The 19,771-nt window shown below is 46.9% G+C and overlaps 1 protein-coding gene across 1 annotated transcript in view; it reads right to left on the reverse strand.

Moving 5' to 3' along the window:
• LOC134362631 (two pore channel protein 2-like) overlaps positions 1 to 9,490 on the reverse strand; it is a 32,912-nt gene extending 23,422 nt beyond the window's left edge. The window contains exons 1-4 of the mRNA XM_063077816.1: positions 9,449 to 9,490; positions 7,525 to 7,607; positions 6,404 to 6,518; positions 2,583 to 2,711 (exon numbers count right to left, since the gene is read on the reverse strand). Coding sequence (XP_062933886.1) covers positions 2,583 to 2,711; positions 6,404 to 6,518; positions 7,525 to 7,607; positions 9,449 to 9,490 — 369 coding nt within the window. The remainder of the gene's footprint in view (positions 1 to 2,582; positions 2,712 to 6,403; positions 6,519 to 7,524; positions 7,608 to 9,448) is intronic.
• Between the last annotated feature and the right edge of the window lie 10,281 nt (positions 9,491 to 19,771).

The following is a 19,771-nucleotide window of genomic DNA, read 5'->3' on the forward strand; positions in this document are numbered from 1 at the left end:
GGGGCACCCAACACAGGGGGAGAGAAACCTCTGCAATGACCCCCAACTGGAGGGAACCAGGGTGGCCATCCAGGGGAGCAGGGACAGGCAGATCACCAAGCGTTACGATATTTGGGGAGACTTCACGGAGGAGACCCTCTTTCATGTAACTTTAAAGCACAGAGTTTTCAAAAGATAAAAGTCAGAAAGGTCAAGAGCCAGGGCAGATAGACACAGAAAGGGACTTTCTCAGGGAAGAAGCGTCCCCATGTGTTGAGAAGCAGGGGTCATGGGGCAGGGGCAGAGGGAAGCAGCAGGAAGTGACAAGGACCGGATGGCAAGTGGCTCGAGGGCAGGGCTTAAAAGTTTGGTCCATTCCCAGGGCTTGGGAACCCTGGAAGTCTTTCAGATAAGGGTGACAGGGGCAAAGGAGTGAGACAACTGTGGTAACAGATGCAGGACAGCCTGGGACAGGCAGGAGCACATCCTCGTGCAATTCACCGCCTCTGCCCTTGCAGAGCACCTCTCGCGTGGAAGGCAGTGTTCTAGCCGTGGGGGAGACCAGATAGCAAGCAGAAGGTGCCCGCCCTCAAGGAGGGCATGTTCAGGTAGGAAAGAAGAGTGGCACTGACACTAAATATGCTCTGCATCAGGTGGCAGGACATGCTCTGGAGAACACCTAGCCAAGGCCAAGGGCTGCGGGTGTGCAGGGAGGCAGCTGTGCTACGCAGGGAAGAGGGCGAGGAGGCCACGTGGAAATGGGCAGGGACAACTCCAGCAAAGGGCTCTTCAGGGGCCAACCCCGTGGCGCACTCGGGAGAGTGCGGCGTGTCACAAAAAGACAAAAAAAAAAAAAAAAAAAAAAGGGGGGGGGGCTCTTCAGACATGGGAAGGGACATCAAAACAAAAATTTAGAGAAAGGATGAGAAGAGGCAGTGGACATTCTAGGTGAAAGAGTTGCTCAGGCAGAGGATGAGTGTGGCGTACGTACATACACAGGCACGGTTGCTGGAGTGCAGGAGCGTATGGGAAACATGTCCACTCACACTGGTGGAGTCGCCGTACTCAATGGCCTGCAGAGCTCCTAAAGAGTTTTGAGCCAGGCAGGGAGGTATGCCTCTGGAGAAGTCATCCAGTAGCAGCATCTGAACTGCATCTGCCAGGGATTTGAGGTTGAGGGGGCTGTGACAGGTGAGGGGGACGGGGCCTGGACCATGTGGTGGCAAGAGAAATGGTGTGTGGCAGAGACCACATGAGACCAGATCGGAAACCAAAGTGGACAGGATAGGGGACAGAAGAGGGAAGGGAAAGTGCGGGAGGCAACCTCGGGGGCTTGGGGAGGCCAGGTGTGGAAGAGAAGAGAGGGAACCGTGACCATGAGGGCTTTGGGGCTGGGCGATGGGGGGTGAAGCCCCAGAATGAAGGCAACAGCTGGGGCAGTTCTTTGGGATGAAAGGGGTGGGCTTGGTCCAATTATGTGTGAGCTGAAACACTGATGTGAAATGACTAGCAGGCAGTTGGCCACAGAGTAAAGAAACTCAGAGGGAATCCTTGGGGACCCTACTCACCAGAAATGTTCGTGGAAGCTCTGAGAACAGACAACTCTCCAGGAAAAGCGTGTCAGGTAGAAAGGACAGAGGTGTGCAGACTGAGCTCTGGATTAACTGCAAAGAACTATGGTTCAGACATGTTGGCTGACGTAGTCATTTTAAAGTGCCTCTACCTAACCACTAACGTAGCCTCTCTGCTCATTACAGGGGTATTTCAGAATGCATTACCCTGCTTGGCATATATCCTTCCAGATTTTTCCATGAATATATAACTTCCTTTCTTTTTACTTTTTAACCAAGACGTGATCCAACTGTATTGCAACCTGCTCTTTTGACTTAATAGATGGAAAACGTCTCTCCTTGATAATAGGCACATATGTGTCTTTAACACCATTTTTAAGGGTGTTATCACATTTTATTTAACACATATCTATTGTATCTATTGTCAGAAAATTGATTCATTTCCAATTTTTCAATATTACAAACAGTTCATTCACCACCAATTTCATGGCTCAATCTTTGAATGCATCCTTCTTTCCTAAAGCTAAATCCCCGGGGATGGAAGTCCAGAGTGCAAGTGTGTGCACATTTAAGGATTTTGAAGGGAACTGCTGAACAGTCTTCCAGAAAGAGAGCTTTATTCCTCTCTCCAATAGGGTATAAGGAGATTTGTTTTCTCTCAATCTTGCTAATATTGTTTTATAGGTAAACACGTGGTATTTTATCAATATTTTTTAATTAGTGAAGTTAAAGATCATTCATATCAGCCATTGTATATATTTCTTCTCGTCTGAGTTACCTTCACCTATTTTCAGCACGTTTTTCTGTTGGAGTATTCTGTCTATTTTTCTTTAACGTGGAAGTGATCTTGATATGTGAAAATATTCACACTATCATATTTGCCATCTTTGTGCTTCTGTTTGTGGTTTGCTTGTTGAACTTATGGTGTTTACTATATCAAAGTGTTATTGTTTAACAATCAAGTCTTTTTTTTTTTTTCATGGTTCCTGCTTTTGATCACAAACTCTTACAGGCACCACAAGGAACACTCACCGCTATGGTTACCATGATGCAGATGTTTTTTGTATCCTTCCAGAAAACCATTTGAGGAGTGACTTTGGCAAAATGTATCAGTCTCCCAAAGAACACAGTCAGGCAGAGTACTTCTATGATCGAGGTAGCCTGCGAGGAGAAAGCGGACTGAGCACCGTGCCCTGCCACTGGGAGACTCGGCTTCAGTTCTCCTGCACCCCCTCAGCTGCCACCCTGCCTTTCCTGCCTGGCACCCTCACAGTATTAGCCATGCCCCTTAATTTCACTGAAAGTTGCAGCAAAATTCTTTGCTGGTTAGAATGGTTTTTTCCTCTTAAAAGGAAACCTGCCCCTGAGTTGCAACTTCCATGACCCTCCTGGTGGGCTTCCTGGGAAGGGCTGTGTCAGCACCCTGGGGACCTAGAACACATTTCTCCAGAAAGTGGGGAGGTCAGGGATGGTAGAGGGAGGCATCTTCTATGCTCTCAAATTCCCCAAGTTCATACTCAGAATAGAAAACTGGAAGTTCTGTTCCTCTAACAGCAGGGTAACCTCCTGAAGATGTGTTTGGAAATGGTGGTTCGTTCTTTGGTCTGCTGCCTGCATTTGGCTGGTGAGAGGAGAGCACAAGGGCCACTGAGATCCAGTGCAAAGTCCTGCCCAGCCTCCCTCCATAGGTGACAGGGCACCAACTCCAAACTCTCTGCAGCCGCTAGACTTGCAGCCATGACTGCAGCCCCAATTTGCCTGAGACTGCCATGCTGCAGTAACACTTCCCTGACAAGGGCACTTGCCCCCATCTATAGGGAGAGGAAGGTGGCAAAGTAGGAAGAGACCGGGAAAGGGGCAGCTTGGCTTAGGCAGCAAGACGGAAAGGTCTGGAGTGAGGGCTGGAGGGAAGGGACTGTCTAAGGGACAGGGAGGAAGAGGCTGGCTCTGGGCCTGAAAGCAGCAGGTGACACAATCATCTCCCTCACCCCAGTTCTCAGGGGTCCTGGGCACAGCCCGGGCTGCACCCCCGTGCAAACCTTCTAGCTCTCAAGGGTCTGTTCACCCTTGAAGGGCTGTAGAGACTCGCTGTCAAGCCAGGCTTGCAAAAGGAGCCTGGGGCAATTTCAGGACATCCCTGCCCAAAATAAGACTTGCTTGGTAATGCTGGGTAGGGGCCAAAGCTCCAGCACATTTGACTTTAGAGATTTTCATTACAAACACCAGCTAAAGGAACACTCAAACTCAGGCAGCCAACCAAAGCTGCATGTGACCAAGTGACCAATAACAGATGGGGGGAAGAAGGCGGATGACGGGGCGGATGCTCAAGAAAAGTGGCTGAGAAGACGACTCCATGGAATTCCCACCTTGGCCGGGATGGACAGTGCTAGGGAGGGACAGACAACACTTTGTACAGCTCTGCTTCTTCCGACTTTGCTTTGACAGTCATTGAGCTAAAAGTCTTCTATCCAGAAAATTCATTGATTGCAGGATCCTTATGATTTGGAAGTGTGGTAGACTCACTTTGGCAGCCCCCAATGAACCATGTTTCTGGTTTTCACCCCCTTGCATAGTGTCCTCCCACGCTGATTTGGAGCTTGGGCATGTGATTGACTTTGTCCAACACAACAGCAAGCATGATGCCCGCAGAGGTTCTCCAGTGCCTGCACACTTGGATACTCCTCCCTGGACCTGGCTACCCACTGGAAGGAGTCTAAGCCATATGGAGCAGTCACATGGAAAAAAGCAGGGCACTCTGGTCCACAGCTAACAGCCAGCAGCATTGCCAGCCACATGAGAGAGCCATCATGGGTGTTCCAGCCTCCAGAGACCTACAGAACTTCCAGAAAACTACCACCCTAGCCAACAGCACCTGAGCAGAAAATCCACTCCGTTGAGCCCAGGCACCCATAGAATCATGGGAGATAATAAAAGGCTGTTGTTCTTTAAAGCTACGGATCCAGTGAACTTTTTCTGTTGAAGGGCCAGATAGTAAATATTTTAGGCCTTGCCAGTCACATAGTCTCTATCACAGCTATTCAACTCTGTCATAACTCAAAAGCAGGCAGAGACAAAACATAAATGAAGAAGTGTGGTTGTGTTCCAACAAAACATTTTTTCCAGACACCAAAACTTGAATGTCATATAATTTTCATGTGTCACAAAATATTAACCTTCTTTTATTTTTTTCCCCCATCTATTTAAACATGTAAAACCATCTGTCTTGGTCCATTCAGGCTGCTGTAATAGAATACTGTAGACTGGGGGGACTACAAACAACAGAAATGTATTTCTCACAACCTGGAGGCCAGGAAGCCCCCGATCGAGGCACCAGCAAATGTGGTGTCTGCTGAGGGCCTGCCTCCTGGCTCACAGACCATCTTTTCACTGTGTCCTCACTGAAGGCGAGGAAGAAGCAGCTCCCCAGGGCCTCTTTTATAAGGGCACTGATCACCTCCCAAAGGCCCCACCTCCAAATACCATCACATTGAGGATTAGGTTTCAACATATTGATTTTAGGGGGACACAAACATTCAGCCTATAGCACCATTCTCAGCTCACAGCCTATACAAAAACAGGTAGTAGCCAAGGTTGGCCCACGAGCCATGGTTTCCTGACCCCTGTTTTAAGCACTTGAGTTTTGGGGTGGTTTGTTACACAGCAATAGCTAACTGGAACATGGAAGAATATAGCAAGGGTTCACGTGGTGGCTAAACTTTGGTATCAGACAGACCTGGGCTTGAAGCCTAGCTCTACCCTTGTTGCCAAGTGATCTTGGATGAGTTCCACAGCCTTTCTAAGGCTCAGCTGCTTCTTCTGTTCAAAAGGGGAAGGTACAGCAGTGCACTTCACAAGGTTACTGTGAGGCATGAGGAGAATACGAGAAACGCGTAGAGCATCCAGCAGATGGTAAGTGCTGAGCAAATGACAGTGTATTAGTCCATCTCTTTGGCTTATAACAAAATACCTGGAACTTGGTAATTTAGAAAGAAAACAGAATTTATTGCTTACAGTTTCTGAGGCTGGGAAGTCCAAAGTCCATCTGGTGGTGGCGACAGTGACCCAGGCGTCTCACATTGCAAGATGGTGGAAGCAGAGAGAGAAAAAGAAACAGACTCTCCTCTCCTTTTAAAGCCCTCAGAACCACGCCCCTGACCACCATTATTAGTCCATTCACCACCACACAGTCCTGCAATCCAATCACCTCTTCAAGGCTCCACCTTTCAATTACCGTAATAGGATTTCCCATCCTCTCAACGGTCACAGTGGGGGCCAAGTTTCTAATACATAAAACGTGGGGGACCCAGTTCAAGCTTCCATGAGTTTTGGGGGGACACAATTCAATCCACTACAGACAGCCATTAAGACAGATGTGAAAGCAGAGACAAGTTGGGAATCAACATGAGCAGGTCCTCAATTTATTATTTAGACATCTGGATTAGCTGGTTAACTTGATATATTACTCAAAATCACCTGTGATCAGCTGCTAGGCACCAACAAAGATTCTAATGATTTATGACTATGAAAAAGTTGAAAGTGTGGTGGTTATAGCAAGTCACACGGCACGCTACATGATGACATCTTCTATGTCATTAAATAAATACCCTTTTCAAACATCATTATACCATCTCTATTTTCCTTCTGTGCACAGAAGACCAAAAACTTCCATTGTATTTAAAATGCCTTATGATTGAAGCATCAGTTCAGGGAGGAGACAGAATTCTTCCAGCCTCCAGCAAGGAAAATAAAATCAAACTCATATCTGTTGAAATTTGAGGGAAAAAAAGGAAGAGGTGTGGGGCCCAACTCATCTGTGACAAAAACCGGTCAGCCATCTCATTTTTAATGCTTACCAAGAAAGGTAGAGGAAACACTGCAGGTTCCTCGAACAGGGCCAGAGAAAGGTCTACACAAATAAAGAAGTATGTGGCTCCTCGCATCAGCCAGTGGTTATAAAAATAGTAAAGTCTGGAGAGGAAAAAACAAAGGTGGTTATAAGCCAAACGCAGGAGTGAAACACACCCAAACTTCCCTTTAAAAGACTAATGGTGGGTAAAAGAAAGAAGCTATGGCGTGGTCACATTTCATTTAAATGCTAGGGAGCAAAGGACAGTATTTAACGATCATATACTACAAACACTGCAGAAAAAAAAAAATCAAGAATGTCATCCTGTCTCAAAGCACATTTCCTTACCAGTCTGAACTATGCCTTCTTCGTGGGGTAGTTGTGACAAATAATAGAAAACTTTCAGATGACTTTGGACAGTGACTGATGCGGAGTGAACCCCTCAGTCAACGAGACCCATTGTGTTGTGACATGGTAGCCTGAGCCGATTTAAAAATGTACATCATCCCTCTTAACATGGTAAACTCGGAAGAGATCTGGTGGTCACGTAGTTCTCTTCCTAGGTGGGGACAGTCCCCCAAACCTGCTCAACAGCGTCCAGGGATGAGGCTCTGGCTGGTTTTGGAGGCACTGACACTCAGCCCTGATAATAAGATAACATTTTTTCTTTATTCTGGGCCAAATACTTGGTCTTAGTTCTGCCCTTAAGGGACGATAGAGAAAAAACTGAATTCCCCTGAGAAAAACCTATGGATTGCATCCAAAGACAGCAGAAAGGAAAAGAAAAAGCCTTCTATTCATGTTAGGTGGCTCTAAGAGGACAACTATAACTAGGAGGAAAAGGCGATGACATGTTCTCAGTTTGGATGTCCCGTCCCCTGTCCTGGTGTCACTCACTTACTCACTGACCAGTGCTTAATCTATTTATCAAATGCTTCCCTACATGTGAGGCCCCATGAGCTTATAACTTAAAAAAAAAAAGTATTAGTTTATCCAAATCTCTGTGCCACGCATTAGATACTTCTCAAAAGTATTTGTGGAAGCAATGTCCCCAGTTTGGGTTCATCTTCAAGAATATAAGTGCTGAAGGGTGGATGGTTCTGTGTGACAGGTTAACACATGAATTACCTGATGGCCTGCGGCGATGTTTCAAATGGAACATTTCTGCTGTACTGGGCATCTGAAACATAGGCAGCTGCCAGGAGAAGGTCCTGTTCCCCACGGGGAGAAAGTAAAGGGAGAACAACAGTCAGAGTAGGAAAGGACATTTTTTATTTTCCTTTGTCATATGCATCAAGTATAAAAAGCAACTCCCCTTCACTTCTCTCTGAACCCCACTCTCCCCAGAGGTAAACCAGCGTTAACAGCGTGGTGTGTACAGCTCCGATGTCTCCGTGGGCACTGAGCCCTGCAGGCGCTGAGCCACGGCACGCTCCACTTTCCTGAATCCAAATATAGGCTCTCAGAGGAGGAAAATAAAATAAGAAAGCACCAAATAGAACATGTACATGTACTTAAGTGGTATATTTATACATACATATACTTGTATATAGGGTTATATGCACATATATATATAAGTACATATATACAAACACAAATATATATAACACAAACTCACATACTACATATTTATACTATATATATTTATATATAAATATAACACAAAATTATATTCCTTTTATACTTGCAAGTGTTAACAAAGATGTGGAGCGACTGGACTCTCATACATTGTTGGTAGGAATGGAAAACGGTACATTCACTTTGGAAAACAGTTTCTTAAAGAGTTAAAAAGTATGACAGCCATTTTGCTCCTAAGTATTTACCAAAAAAAAAAAAAAAAAAGACAACATATGTCAACGCAAAGACTTGCACATCCAACCAAAAAATGTGGCTCATGTTAGACACGCCATACCAAAGTTGCACTTGTATACAGATGTTCACGGCAACATAACAGCCAAAAACTAGAAACTACTGAGATGGTCACAGATAGGAGAATGGATAAACAAACTGTGATAGATCTATACAATGGAATGCTACTCAACGATAAGAAGGAATGACCGATACATTCAACAAAATGAATGAATCTCAAGATAATTGTGCTGAGTGAAAGAAGCCAACATCCCCCCCAACAAAGAGTGCCTACTGTGTGACTCCATCTATATAAAACTCGAGAAAGTGCAAACTAACCTATAGTGACAGAAACCAGATCGGTTCTTGTATGGGGACATGGGTAGGAGGGGATGGAGAAGAGGGATGGATTACAAAAGGTATGAGGAAACTTTTGGAGGTGATGGATCTATTCATTATCCTGTGCATGGTGTTAATACCACAAGTATATTTACAAACCAAAACCCATCAAGCTGTACACTTCAATAAATGTAGCTGAATGTATATTAAGTATAGTTCAACAAAGCTGTCAAAAATTGCCCTAAAATGAAAGATAAATGCTTGGATGAAAAATTGACGTGGAACAATAATCTCAGCGATGAATTAACTGCCGTGGGAACTGATCCCTTTTTAAGTCACCTGCATTCTCAGGGCTGGCACGGCAATTCTTAAAGGCAGGTTATTAAAACCTAAGAAGCACCATGGAAATGTGTTGAACACTTAGCATATGTATTTCTTTTACATATTTAAAAAACATTTTAGTAGAAAAACTATTCATATCCATTATTTTTTCACTGACCATCATTAACACTGACAAAAGTAGAGTTCTCTAGGATATGCTTAGGAATCTACTTTGAGTAGAAAATACCTAGCATCTACAAGAGTTTTTCTTTTTTAATAAGCACACGCCAACTTTAAGAAAGTTCCATTAAGCCTCAAAAAGATCATACTGAGATAGCAACGAATTTTGATATTCAGGTTCTTTAAAATTTATTTATAGCAGAATCTTTTAAAGCCACTGCTGTTCCCAACTTAAAAAGATGATGCTACAAACATCCTTCCAGCCCCAGTGAAGCAGTTTGTCCACAAACTTAAGCAGTTTGACACTCATGGATCTGACGTGCATCCCAAACCCTCCAGGGAGAGAATGGAAAAAAACGCTCACCAGCAACACCTCAGCCAGCCAGGCCCTGGGGGTTGTCGCCATGAGACATCAGGTAAACTCCAGAATTGAATGACTCAAGCACATCACCCCCAAGATCCCCCCTCACCACCTGAACTCATCCTTTGTATGTTAAAATCTGCTGATACCTTCATAATGCAGTAGTCTCCCTTATCTGCAGGGGATACATTTCAAGACCCCCAGTGGACGTCTGGAACCTTGGATAGTGCCCAACCCTATATATACTATAGGGGACAGTCAATCTGAGAACCGAGAAGGCTACTAAGCGACTAATGGGCGGGTAGTGCAGACAGCTGTAATCGCTGGACAAAGGGATGATTCACGTCCTGAGGGGGACAAAGCAGGACGGGATGAGATTGCATCGCACGACTCACAGCAGTGCACAATTTAAAACTTGTGAATTGTGTATTTCTAGAATTTTCCATTTAATATTTTCAGACCACAAGTAACTGAAACTGTGGAAAGCAATAAAGCAAAACTGCAGATAAGGATGGGACTACTGCAGCTAGTTTACCTTTACACTAATGTTTCAAAGTTTCCCATTCTTTTTTTTTTTTTTTTTTTTTTTGGCAGCTGGCTGGTACAGGAACCGAACCCTGAACGTTGGTGTTAATAGCACCACACTCTAAGCAACTGAGCTAACCAGCCAGCCCCTCAGAGACTCCTATTCTTAACAGGTATTATATTTTTGATATCTGTCTGTCTCCTTTAAAAATCTTATCTGATCTATCTTCTAGTCCTAGTAGCCCTCCTGCCCTCCCATTTGTGTGCGACTTCTAAGTCTCCTGCCCGTTTCGCTTGGGAATCAGTACTCTTAGCAGGCAGACTTATTGCAATGAGCAAGCTTACTTATACTAGGTCCATTTGTATCCCTCCGTGAAACAAACTGTTTGCCTCCAACCTAATAATGTGACTTATGTTGGACATGCCATTTCAAAACCACACATGCTTTTCAAGTTTACATGGGAACAATTGCCCATATCTACTGTGAAAATGGCAAAGACCGCACAGCAGTTGTCTCCCAGACACAGCTCACATGTGGCTGCAAACCTCAGAACAGCAGCCCCAGCCTATGGGAGGCACTGGCGACTATCAGGTGGTGAGTCTCAACCCCCACAGCACATGACAGTCACCTCAGGATCTGTTAAAGACCTTGATGCCCAGGTCACACCCAGACTGACTGCATCAGAATCTCCAGGAGGTGGGACCCGGGATCAATTGAAGTTTGCAGGTGATTTGAACATGCAGTCAAGACTGAAAACCACTGGCCTAAATATGACCATTTCCTACTGCTTCTCCTATGTCTTCTACTTTCATTGCACTGTGACAATAACGGATTTTTCTGGATTTTTCTTTTTCTCCTCTTCTCATAACTGTGACATTTCTCTCCAAGATTTTAAAATGTATTTAAGATTTTTGTGTTTTCTCTCCCCTGACCCAACCCCAACTTTGTAAGATGAAACCCTCAGAATCCCTTAGGAGGAGGAGAGAGCACAGGAGAGAGGGAAAGATCAGTCGCAGAAGCTCTCGGTGGAGAGCAAGGAAGTGTCCGTCTAAGCACCCAGGAAACGCCTTCCTCAGTGTCCGCTGCAATAGAAGTAAGCTGTCGTGTGCCCCAGATACCTTCAAGTCAGTCAACAGGAACCTTGGCAAAATGCACGAAGTTGTTGAAGGAAGCACTTTGAAAACACAGCTGGTAGGTCTTCTTCATATAGATAAGAAAATGAACATAACCAACCACAACTTAAGGGAAAGACAAGTTCCCACAAATTTTAAGTTAAATTCTTCCCCATCTCAATTGTTCTTTCCCATGCCAACGCTTCCTCCGTCACTACAAACACTGTACCTTCTGTCTGTCTGTCTCTGCCTCCCTCTGTCCTCTCACAGGTCCATTCTGCACGCTGATAGAGTAGATCACTGCTTTCCCCATGTGACCCCCATTCAAAAGCTTCAAGTGACTGCTCTTTGACTAAAGTGATTCCCCTTTGCCCAGACAATCACATGCAAAACCTTTGGCTTAGCAACTAACTCACCATCTCCCCTCTACTCTTCTCTCCAACTACATCTCCCTCACTTTCCCTGCAGGAACATTTTGGGCAGAGTTGTCAATGGCCCTTCCTCCACACCTGATCTCATGCTCTCCTAAAAGCAGGAATATCCTTCTCACTTTCCATCACTGGAGGCCCATCTCAAATTTCCCTTTCTCCGTGAAGACTGGCAATCCTAGCAGCTTCCATTTCCACGTAGAAACACTGCCCAGAGAAGCAGGGGTTGTGACATATATTGTGGGCATCCCATACCCAAGGAACAGTTGCTAACAGTAAGATGGGGCACAGCAGTTGTGGCAAGAAGGATTAGTATGAATACCTCGTGTCCTGCTTCAGAGAAAGCTGCAAACCAACAACCAACAGGCCAAGTGCAGCCTAAAGATGTGTTTTGTTTGGCTAGACAGAGCTTTTTGGAGGTTGGCTACTAATTCAAATTTTTCTAAAAGCTGGAGCTTACACAAAAATGTGAACTTCTGGTTTCTCTGTAAGAGATCATAACATCTGGCAATAGTGGGCTATGCTGCCGTAAATTTTTGCTACCCACCCTGATATTTAGTCACCTGAATAAACACTTTTTATTTTTCCAAATTCTGTGGGTCATGTGGGCAGTCCTGGTCTGAGCCAATGTAGCTGAACTCTGCAGTCATCGGGGGCTGGATGGTCTAGGACAGCCTTGCTCACATGTCTTGGCCATGTGCATCCTGCAGCAGCCTAGCCAGTGCTCTTCTATTGGTGGTGGTCAAAGAGTCCCAAGAGCACGTGGAGCACCAATGCTCAAGTGTTTTTCATATCACTGTTTCTTTCACATCTGCTAATCTCCTATGGGCCGAACCAAGGCTCATGGCCAAGCCCGGAGTCAAGGGCTAGAGAAATAAGACTCCACCTCTTGATGTAAGGAGTTGCGAAGGCACGTTGCAAATGGGGCAGGTATTCAGGGATGGGAAGACTTCATGGTCATGTTTGCCATCTATGATATCCCTCATGGCTGCAGGTGGGTAGCTGTGGTCTTCTTTGTGGGGGGACATGTCCTCCAGGTCATTGCAAGCCCCAATCCTCTCCCCCATTGAATCACCCCACCTAGCCCACTGGTTCTATATTGCTCTTGGATGTTTCAGCTTGCACTGCCTGATTTAACCAGCACTCTCCCAAGCCCTCCTCATACTGTCATTTTCCCCCTGCAAAGAACTTTTCTGCAAATCACTATAAGGGAACACCAGGGGACCAAGACCTGGGAGGCAGTGTAATCCAAGACCTGCATGAACAGGTTTAAGAATAAGAACATTCAAAAGAAGCACATGAAGTATCAATAAGTGACCACCTAGAACTGTTACAAAGAGGGACATGGGCTCCCAGCCCTGGCTTAAAGTTACCGTCAGCCTTAAGGTTACTGTCAGCCTTAAGGTTACTGTTGCCCAGGCTACACCTACACCAGTTAAATCAGAATCTCAGGGGTAGGGACTGAATCAGTTGCATTCCTAAAAGTTCCCCAGCTAATTCCAACCAACCAGTAAGGCTGAGAATCACTAGTACTGGGTTCTTTCCGCTTCAAAGCTGAAAGTATTGGTAAAGTCACCAAAAAAATCCAGTAGATTGACATCTTAGTAGCTGCCAAAAGAAATTCCAGGCAGAAAAGTGTTCTAAAAAACTACTTGAAAGGAGAGGGTATTAATGCATTTCTGATGATGAGGCGGTTTCTTGTTAAGTGACCCCAAACTAACTTTTAAATAAAGTTAACCCAGTCATATTGGCCACCAAGAGCCCTTGGTCAGAACCTGGGGAAGAAAGGAGGTCTAGATGCTGTTTCTAGTTTGACTCAATCAGTGCTGTTATCTCAGAAAACAAGGGGTGAGGGGGACAGGGGTGGTGGTGCTGCTGGCCCGTTAGGTCACTTGATTAGAACATGGTACTGATAACACCAAGGTCAAGGGTTCGGATCCCCATACCAGCCAGCCACCAAAACAAGAAAACAAGGGGTTCTGCTGAGGATTACCCATTGGTACCAGGCTCCTTACCTTTTATGGCTGCTATTCTGGGGGGAGGTCTTTGAAAGATACTGAGACATTAAATACCTGATCACTGCAGACTTGCGCTAAGCAAAACAACTCACTCAGGAATCAGCCAGGACTCTGGGCTGTTTTCAAGCCCTCCCTTGAATGACACGGGTTTGAACTGTGATGGTCCATTTATATGTGAATTTAAAAAAAATAAATATATTGGGAAAAATTTTGGAGCTTTGTGACAGTTTTTAAAAACTCACAGATAAACCATGTAGCCTAGAACTATCAAAAAATTTAAGAAAAAGTTAGACATGCCACGAATGCATAAATATGTGTAAATATTAGTCTATTTTATCATTTACTACCAGGAAATATACGCAAACCTATTATGAAAAGTTAAAACTTATCAAAACGTATGGACACAAACACAGACTGTAAGTGCACCATTCACATCAAGAGAAATGTAAACAAACATAGAGACGCAGTATTAAATTATACCTGCATAAAATTATCTGCAGTACACAATCTTCTATTGTAATAATTTCCTTGCCAGCCCCTGTTGCTATTATGGTGAGCTCAAGTTTGGGAAGTGAGTATCCACTTAAAATGCCATGTGACCCCAATCATCCCCACATGAGAAGTTTGTCTCTCCAGTAAATTGTATATTGCAGTAAAAAGTGCTCTCTTGAGGTTCTCTTGTAATTTTCACCGTGCTTAGTGCAATACCGTAAACTTTGAATAACTTCGTGGGCTGTACATGAAGTACCACTAGTGATGCTGGAAGTGCTCCGAAGAAGCAAAGTCATGATATGAAAAGAAAAAGTTGAATTGCTTCATACATACTGTAGGTTGACGTCTGTACCTGTGGTTGCCCCTCATCTCAAGATAAATGATTCCAGCATAAGGATCATTGTAAAAAAAGAGAAAGAGGGCCGACCCCGTGGCGCCACTTGGGAGAGTGCGGGCTGGGAGCGAAGCAGTATTCCCACCGCCGCGGGTTCGGATCCTATATAAGGATGGCCGGTGCGCCCGGTCACAAAAGACAAAAAAAAAAAAAGAAAAAGAAAAAGAAATTTCCAAAGCCATTGCTGTAGTTATGCAATGGCTTCACAAATCTCCATTTCTTTCTTCACAATGGTCCTTACGCTGGATTCGTTTATCTAAGAATACAACATACAACACACTTAACATACAAAATATGTGTTAATCTACTCTTTATGTTGTCAGTAAGGCTTCCGGTCAACAGAAGGCTATTAGTACTTAAGTTTCTGGGGAGTCCAAAGTTGTATAGGTAGATTTTCATCTGTGCAGGGGGTGGCGTCCCTAATCCCAGCTGGTTAAGGTCAACTGTAGTTTTTTACGTTCTTCTCTTATTTAGACAGAGAAGTGTTAAGTACACCGAGGAAGAGTATCAACAATCTTAGGCTAAAACGATTTTCTTTCCACAGAAGACTGGTGTTCACAGTTAGGCCTGTCATTTTGCAGATGGTGGGAGCAAGATCCGGCTTGGGTCAGAGCTGGGGACCAAGAAACCTCCTCTTCCTCTTCCTTCTTTACCTGCTCCCTCAAGGGACAGAGGACATGGTAGAAGTCACCTATTGGAAGTAGCCAAGTCCCTTTGGGAGACCACCAGGCCAGAGAGGGAGGCCAGTGCACCAGGCAGGGCTTTTCCAGCCCCCACACAAGCCTGCCCTGGGGACCCTCTCCAGCAGGCTAGGGGTGCTCTCTGGGAAGTGACGGGGGTGATACTGCAGCAGCCCAGAGCTGAAGGGCGCCAGGTCAAGAAGGAGAGGAAGACGGGACAAAAACACGCTCCGGCTCCATTTCCCACACACTTGCACAGCCCAAAGGAAGTGCAGCATGGCAGGAACGGACCCGGAGAGGCCGGAAGCCTGGCGATTACCGTGTGCCAGACACTGTGCCTGGGTCTGGCTGGCATTGTCACCCACGGTCTTCAGGACTCCCCCGAGACGGGTGTGATTTGTTACCTACACCTTACAGAGAGGAAACCAGAAGCGTGGGCCTATCATTTGCAATTCACTGCGCAGTTTCCCGGGGCTCCTGCCATTGAGTCTTGTCCCTCTCCAGTCTCTGAGTTCTCATCCAGCGAAAGGAAACAGCCCAAGAAGGGCAGCTGGGACGCCCCACGTCTTCCAGAGAAGCTCAGGCTGTCAGCGAAACAGACCCGAGCGCCTGCCCGGCCCGTCTGCGCCGTCCCGCAGGCGTTGCAAGAGCAGGGCTGCGCCAGCACTCTCAGGCCACATCCTGCAGCCTTCTTGCCGGGTGTCTCCCTGCAGTGGGACCCTCGGTTGCTGTCCTGCTGCCCTGGAGCGCGGTGCGGCGTGCACCGGCCACCGAGGCCGGGGGTCGCGCCTCGCTGGGTGGGACTCGGCCCCGCGCACGGAGTCCGGGCGCCGACCCCAGCTCGGCCCCCGCGCGCGGGTAGCAGGCTTCTCCCGCGGGACGGGCTTGACAGCTCCCCAGACGAGTCCAGCGCGCGGGGCCGCGCTCCAGCCTGCTGCCCGAGTGCCCCCCGGCTCCCCCCAGCAGCGACGCTGGCTTGTAGCGGGTTCGCTGTCTCCCGGGGAGCCCCGGCGACGCGCGGCGAGGGAGGGGCAACCTCGGGGCCGGGGACGCTGGCGGGCGTCGCCCCCTTACCTCCCGTGCGGGCGGCTCCTCGGGGGGCTGCGGGCGCGGGCGGCCGACCCCGGGCATCGCGCGAGCGTCGGGGCCGCGGCGGTGGACTCTGCGCTCCGGGGCCGCGGGAGGCCCGGCCTGGGCGCCCTGCGCTTCACGTGACCGCGGCGGGCGGGCGGCTGCGGCCCCTTCCCGGGCGGCGCGCGGGGCCGGGGGCGGGGAAGCGGGGCGCGCGGGGGCGGGGAGCTCCGGGGGGCGGCGACCCGGGTCCGAGGTCACCCGGCAAATGGAGCGGCTGTGCGCCCTGGGCGCCGGGCTGTGCCTGGCTCTGGGCAGCAGCGTGGGAAGAACACCTTCCTCCCGGGCTGGTTTGGAGAAGTCAGTGAGTTAATGTGCGTTCCGCGGCCGCCGCTGGCCGATGCCCAGCAGATGCTAGTTCCCTCCCCGTCCCGATGGAGCCTCGGGAGAGCCCAGCGTGGGCTCCTACGGGCTCCCGGGAGCAGCTGCCTCCGGGGATGGGGGCACGGACCCTCCCCTCTAACCCTGGGGCGCCCCCAGTTCTAGCCCGACCTGGAACTCGGGGCTGCCAGAGCTGCTGAATTTTCCAGAGAAAGCCGAAAGCTGGATTTTCATGACATTGTTCCTAATTTTTTTATTGTTGGTCATGAATTTATAATAATAATAATAATAATGATAAATACTGCAGGTCAACTCTTAGGTCAGCCTTGGCCATCAGGGCAGGTGGTTCTGGGACCCTGTACCAACCAATTTCACTGACTTCCCAGAGGAGGGAGAGGCCTGGAGAGGCTGTGACTGGCCCTGTCACCTGGCGGGGGGCATGGTGTTCCTCCGGGTGGTACCATCAGGAGTAGGTGTTAGGTACCGCTGGCTGGCAAGCTCGAGTTCGGAGACTATGACAGGCAGAATTAAGGCTCCCCAAAAGATTCCTCACCCTAATACCTGAGACTGTTAATCTCCTACTTTACACGCAGAACAGACTTTGCAGATGCAATTCAGGTAACTAATCAAGTGGTCTTAAAATAGGAAGGTTACCCTGGATTATCCAGTTTGGCCAAGGAGCCCTTAAAATCAGAAAAGAAAGGCAGAAGGGGAGGTGAGAGATTCGAAGATCAGGAAGGACTCGGCGTGCCTGGCCTGGGTGCTGCTGCCTTGAAGATGAGGGAACTGCTTGAAAGGGAAGTCTTCCCCAGAGCCTCCAGAAAGGAGCATGCCCTGCCGACACCTTGATTGCAGCCTCGTGAGACCCTGAGCAGAGAATCCAGCCCTGCCTTGCTGCACTTCTGACATACAGACTGTGAGATAATAAACAGATGTTTTAAGCCCTGAATTGGTGGCAACGTGTTATGCAGCATAGAAAAGTAACACAGGACACCAGGCTGCATTTCAGTGCCAGAGTCGTGTTCCAGCCTGACGCTGGACAGCAATGAGAAGTGCATGTGGCCTCCGTTCTTCAGTGGGCATGCCAGGCTCTGCGTTTCCTGTCAGGCACAACCCCCTCCTCCGGTGTTCCCACTCCTTTCTAACATCACATGCCCTGTGAGCCTTCCTCAACTTCTCCAGGCCGATGCATCACTTCCTCTCTGTGGTCCCACATTCTTCATGAAAACAACCACCTGCTGCTTCAGTTTGTCTATTCGCAAATGTTGTCCCACCCCGCTAGGCCACATGCACTGGTTGGAGGAATGGGACAGGAAACCTTCATCTGAACCCCCAGCTCCTAGCACACAACAAGCAAACGGTAGAGGAAATGGTAAAGCAAAATTCATACCAGCTGGTAGTTGATGATCCTTGTCTACAAGTGTCTAAAATAATTACTTTTTATAACTGTCTAGTGTGTGGATTACCATAAAACTCTCTGTGTGCTTTTGAGAAAAGACATTCTATTTCTATCTTAAGTGGTGACTTATTGAATGGTTGTTTTATCATAGGGTCTTTTAAATTGACTTTTGTGTGTGTGTGTGTGTGTGTGTGTAAAATGTAAATGTGTTCATTATAAAGAATTGAAATAACTAATCACTGTTAGTACATTTTGGCGAACACCTTTCTACACAGCCCTCTTTACCTAAACACACTTTAACACGCATGCATACAGGCCGTGCCAATGGGATCACGCCCTGCACTGCAGACATTGCTGACCCCTGAGTTACTATCCACACCCCTCCCACCCAGGATCCCAGACCCAGGTCAGGCATTCACCCCATCTCTCTCGAGAGGAGTATCCTGCTGCTCTACGCCAATTCATGCAGGGTGTTTTCTTGGCAACAGTTATCTAAGGAAAGTACATGACTTAAGTTGGCTCAGTCTGGGCTTAGGGGAAGAGGTCTCCTTCTTTCTCTTCCCTCCCCCTCTCCTATGCATATAAATTTTAAAAACACATATTTGGAACAGCTGCTGCAGCCATTTGCAGCCAGCCTCAGGGGGAAGATGATGCTGAAGATGGGAGAGCAGAGCGGTGCAAACAGCAGGTCTCTGATGGCCTGGTGCAGAGGCCGCTTTTCAGTATCTCACTCCCTGGAATTGTCTGACCTTTGGTCTGAGAATGACGTCAGCTGTATTATACAGCCCGTGAGACAGCATGAGGCAATCTGTACGGCTGATAGGAAAAGATCTGCAAGATATTAAACGGGGGCGGGAATGTAGGACCTCACCGAGAATTTGAGCTCTTTTGTGTAAACTTTTTATAGGATACATATACTTATATTTTCTGATAAATACATAAAATATTTTCCTGAAAGGATACATAAGGAGACTGTAATCAGTGCTTACCCTGGAGTACACATAGAGGGTAGAAGCATGAAGAGAGAGGGACTTTTTCCTCTTGTATTTGTCTATAAAGTTTTATTTTTAACTATACGAGGGGCCTTCAAAAAGTTCATGGAAAACGTATCTTTTAATTCTAATTTCCATGAACTTTTTAAAGTCCCCTCATATGTCTATATTACTTTTATGTGTTTGTATGCAGTAAAATCAACAGGGATGTGGGAATAGAATTAAGTAGCAATTTTGTCCTTTTAATGAAAAATGTTTTCTGTAAGGGAAAAAATTAAAACTCTGGTAACAATGCCTGAGAATGACTGTTCCTGGCAGCATCTCTGCTGGTGGGGAGAATGCACCCCTGCAGGGTGAGAATGAACCAGAGTCAGAAAGCACAGCCGGTGGGAGCCAGCTGCCACAAAGTGCTCCCTGTAACAACCCTTTGGGGTATTGTGTTAGTCTGCTTGGGCTGCTATAACAAAATATCATAGGCTTGGTGACTTACACAACAGAAACGTATTTCCTGACAGTTCCGGAGGCCAAAGTCTGAGATCAAGATGCTGGCAGGGCTGGTTTCTGGAAAGTTCTCTCTCCTTGGCTTATAGATGGCTGTCTTCTCCTTGTGTCTTTACAAGGTCTTCCCTCTGTGCATGTCTGTGTCCAAATCTACTCTTCTTATAAGGACAGTCATATTGGATTATGGCTCACCCTAATGACTTCATTTTACCTTAATTACCTCTTTAAAAATCCTATCTTCAAACACTCACACAGTCACATTCTGGTATATAGGGGTTAGAACGTCAACATGTGAATTTTGGGGTGACACAATTCAACCCATAACAGGTAGT

The sequence above is a fragment of the Cynocephalus volans genome, chromosome 14 (genome assembly GCF_027409185.1).
Source record: "Cynocephalus volans isolate mCynVol1 chromosome 14, mCynVol1.pri, whole genome shotgun sequence".
Taxonomy (NCBI): Eukaryota; Metazoa; Chordata; class Mammalia; order Dermoptera; family Cynocephalidae; genus Cynocephalus; species Cynocephalus volans.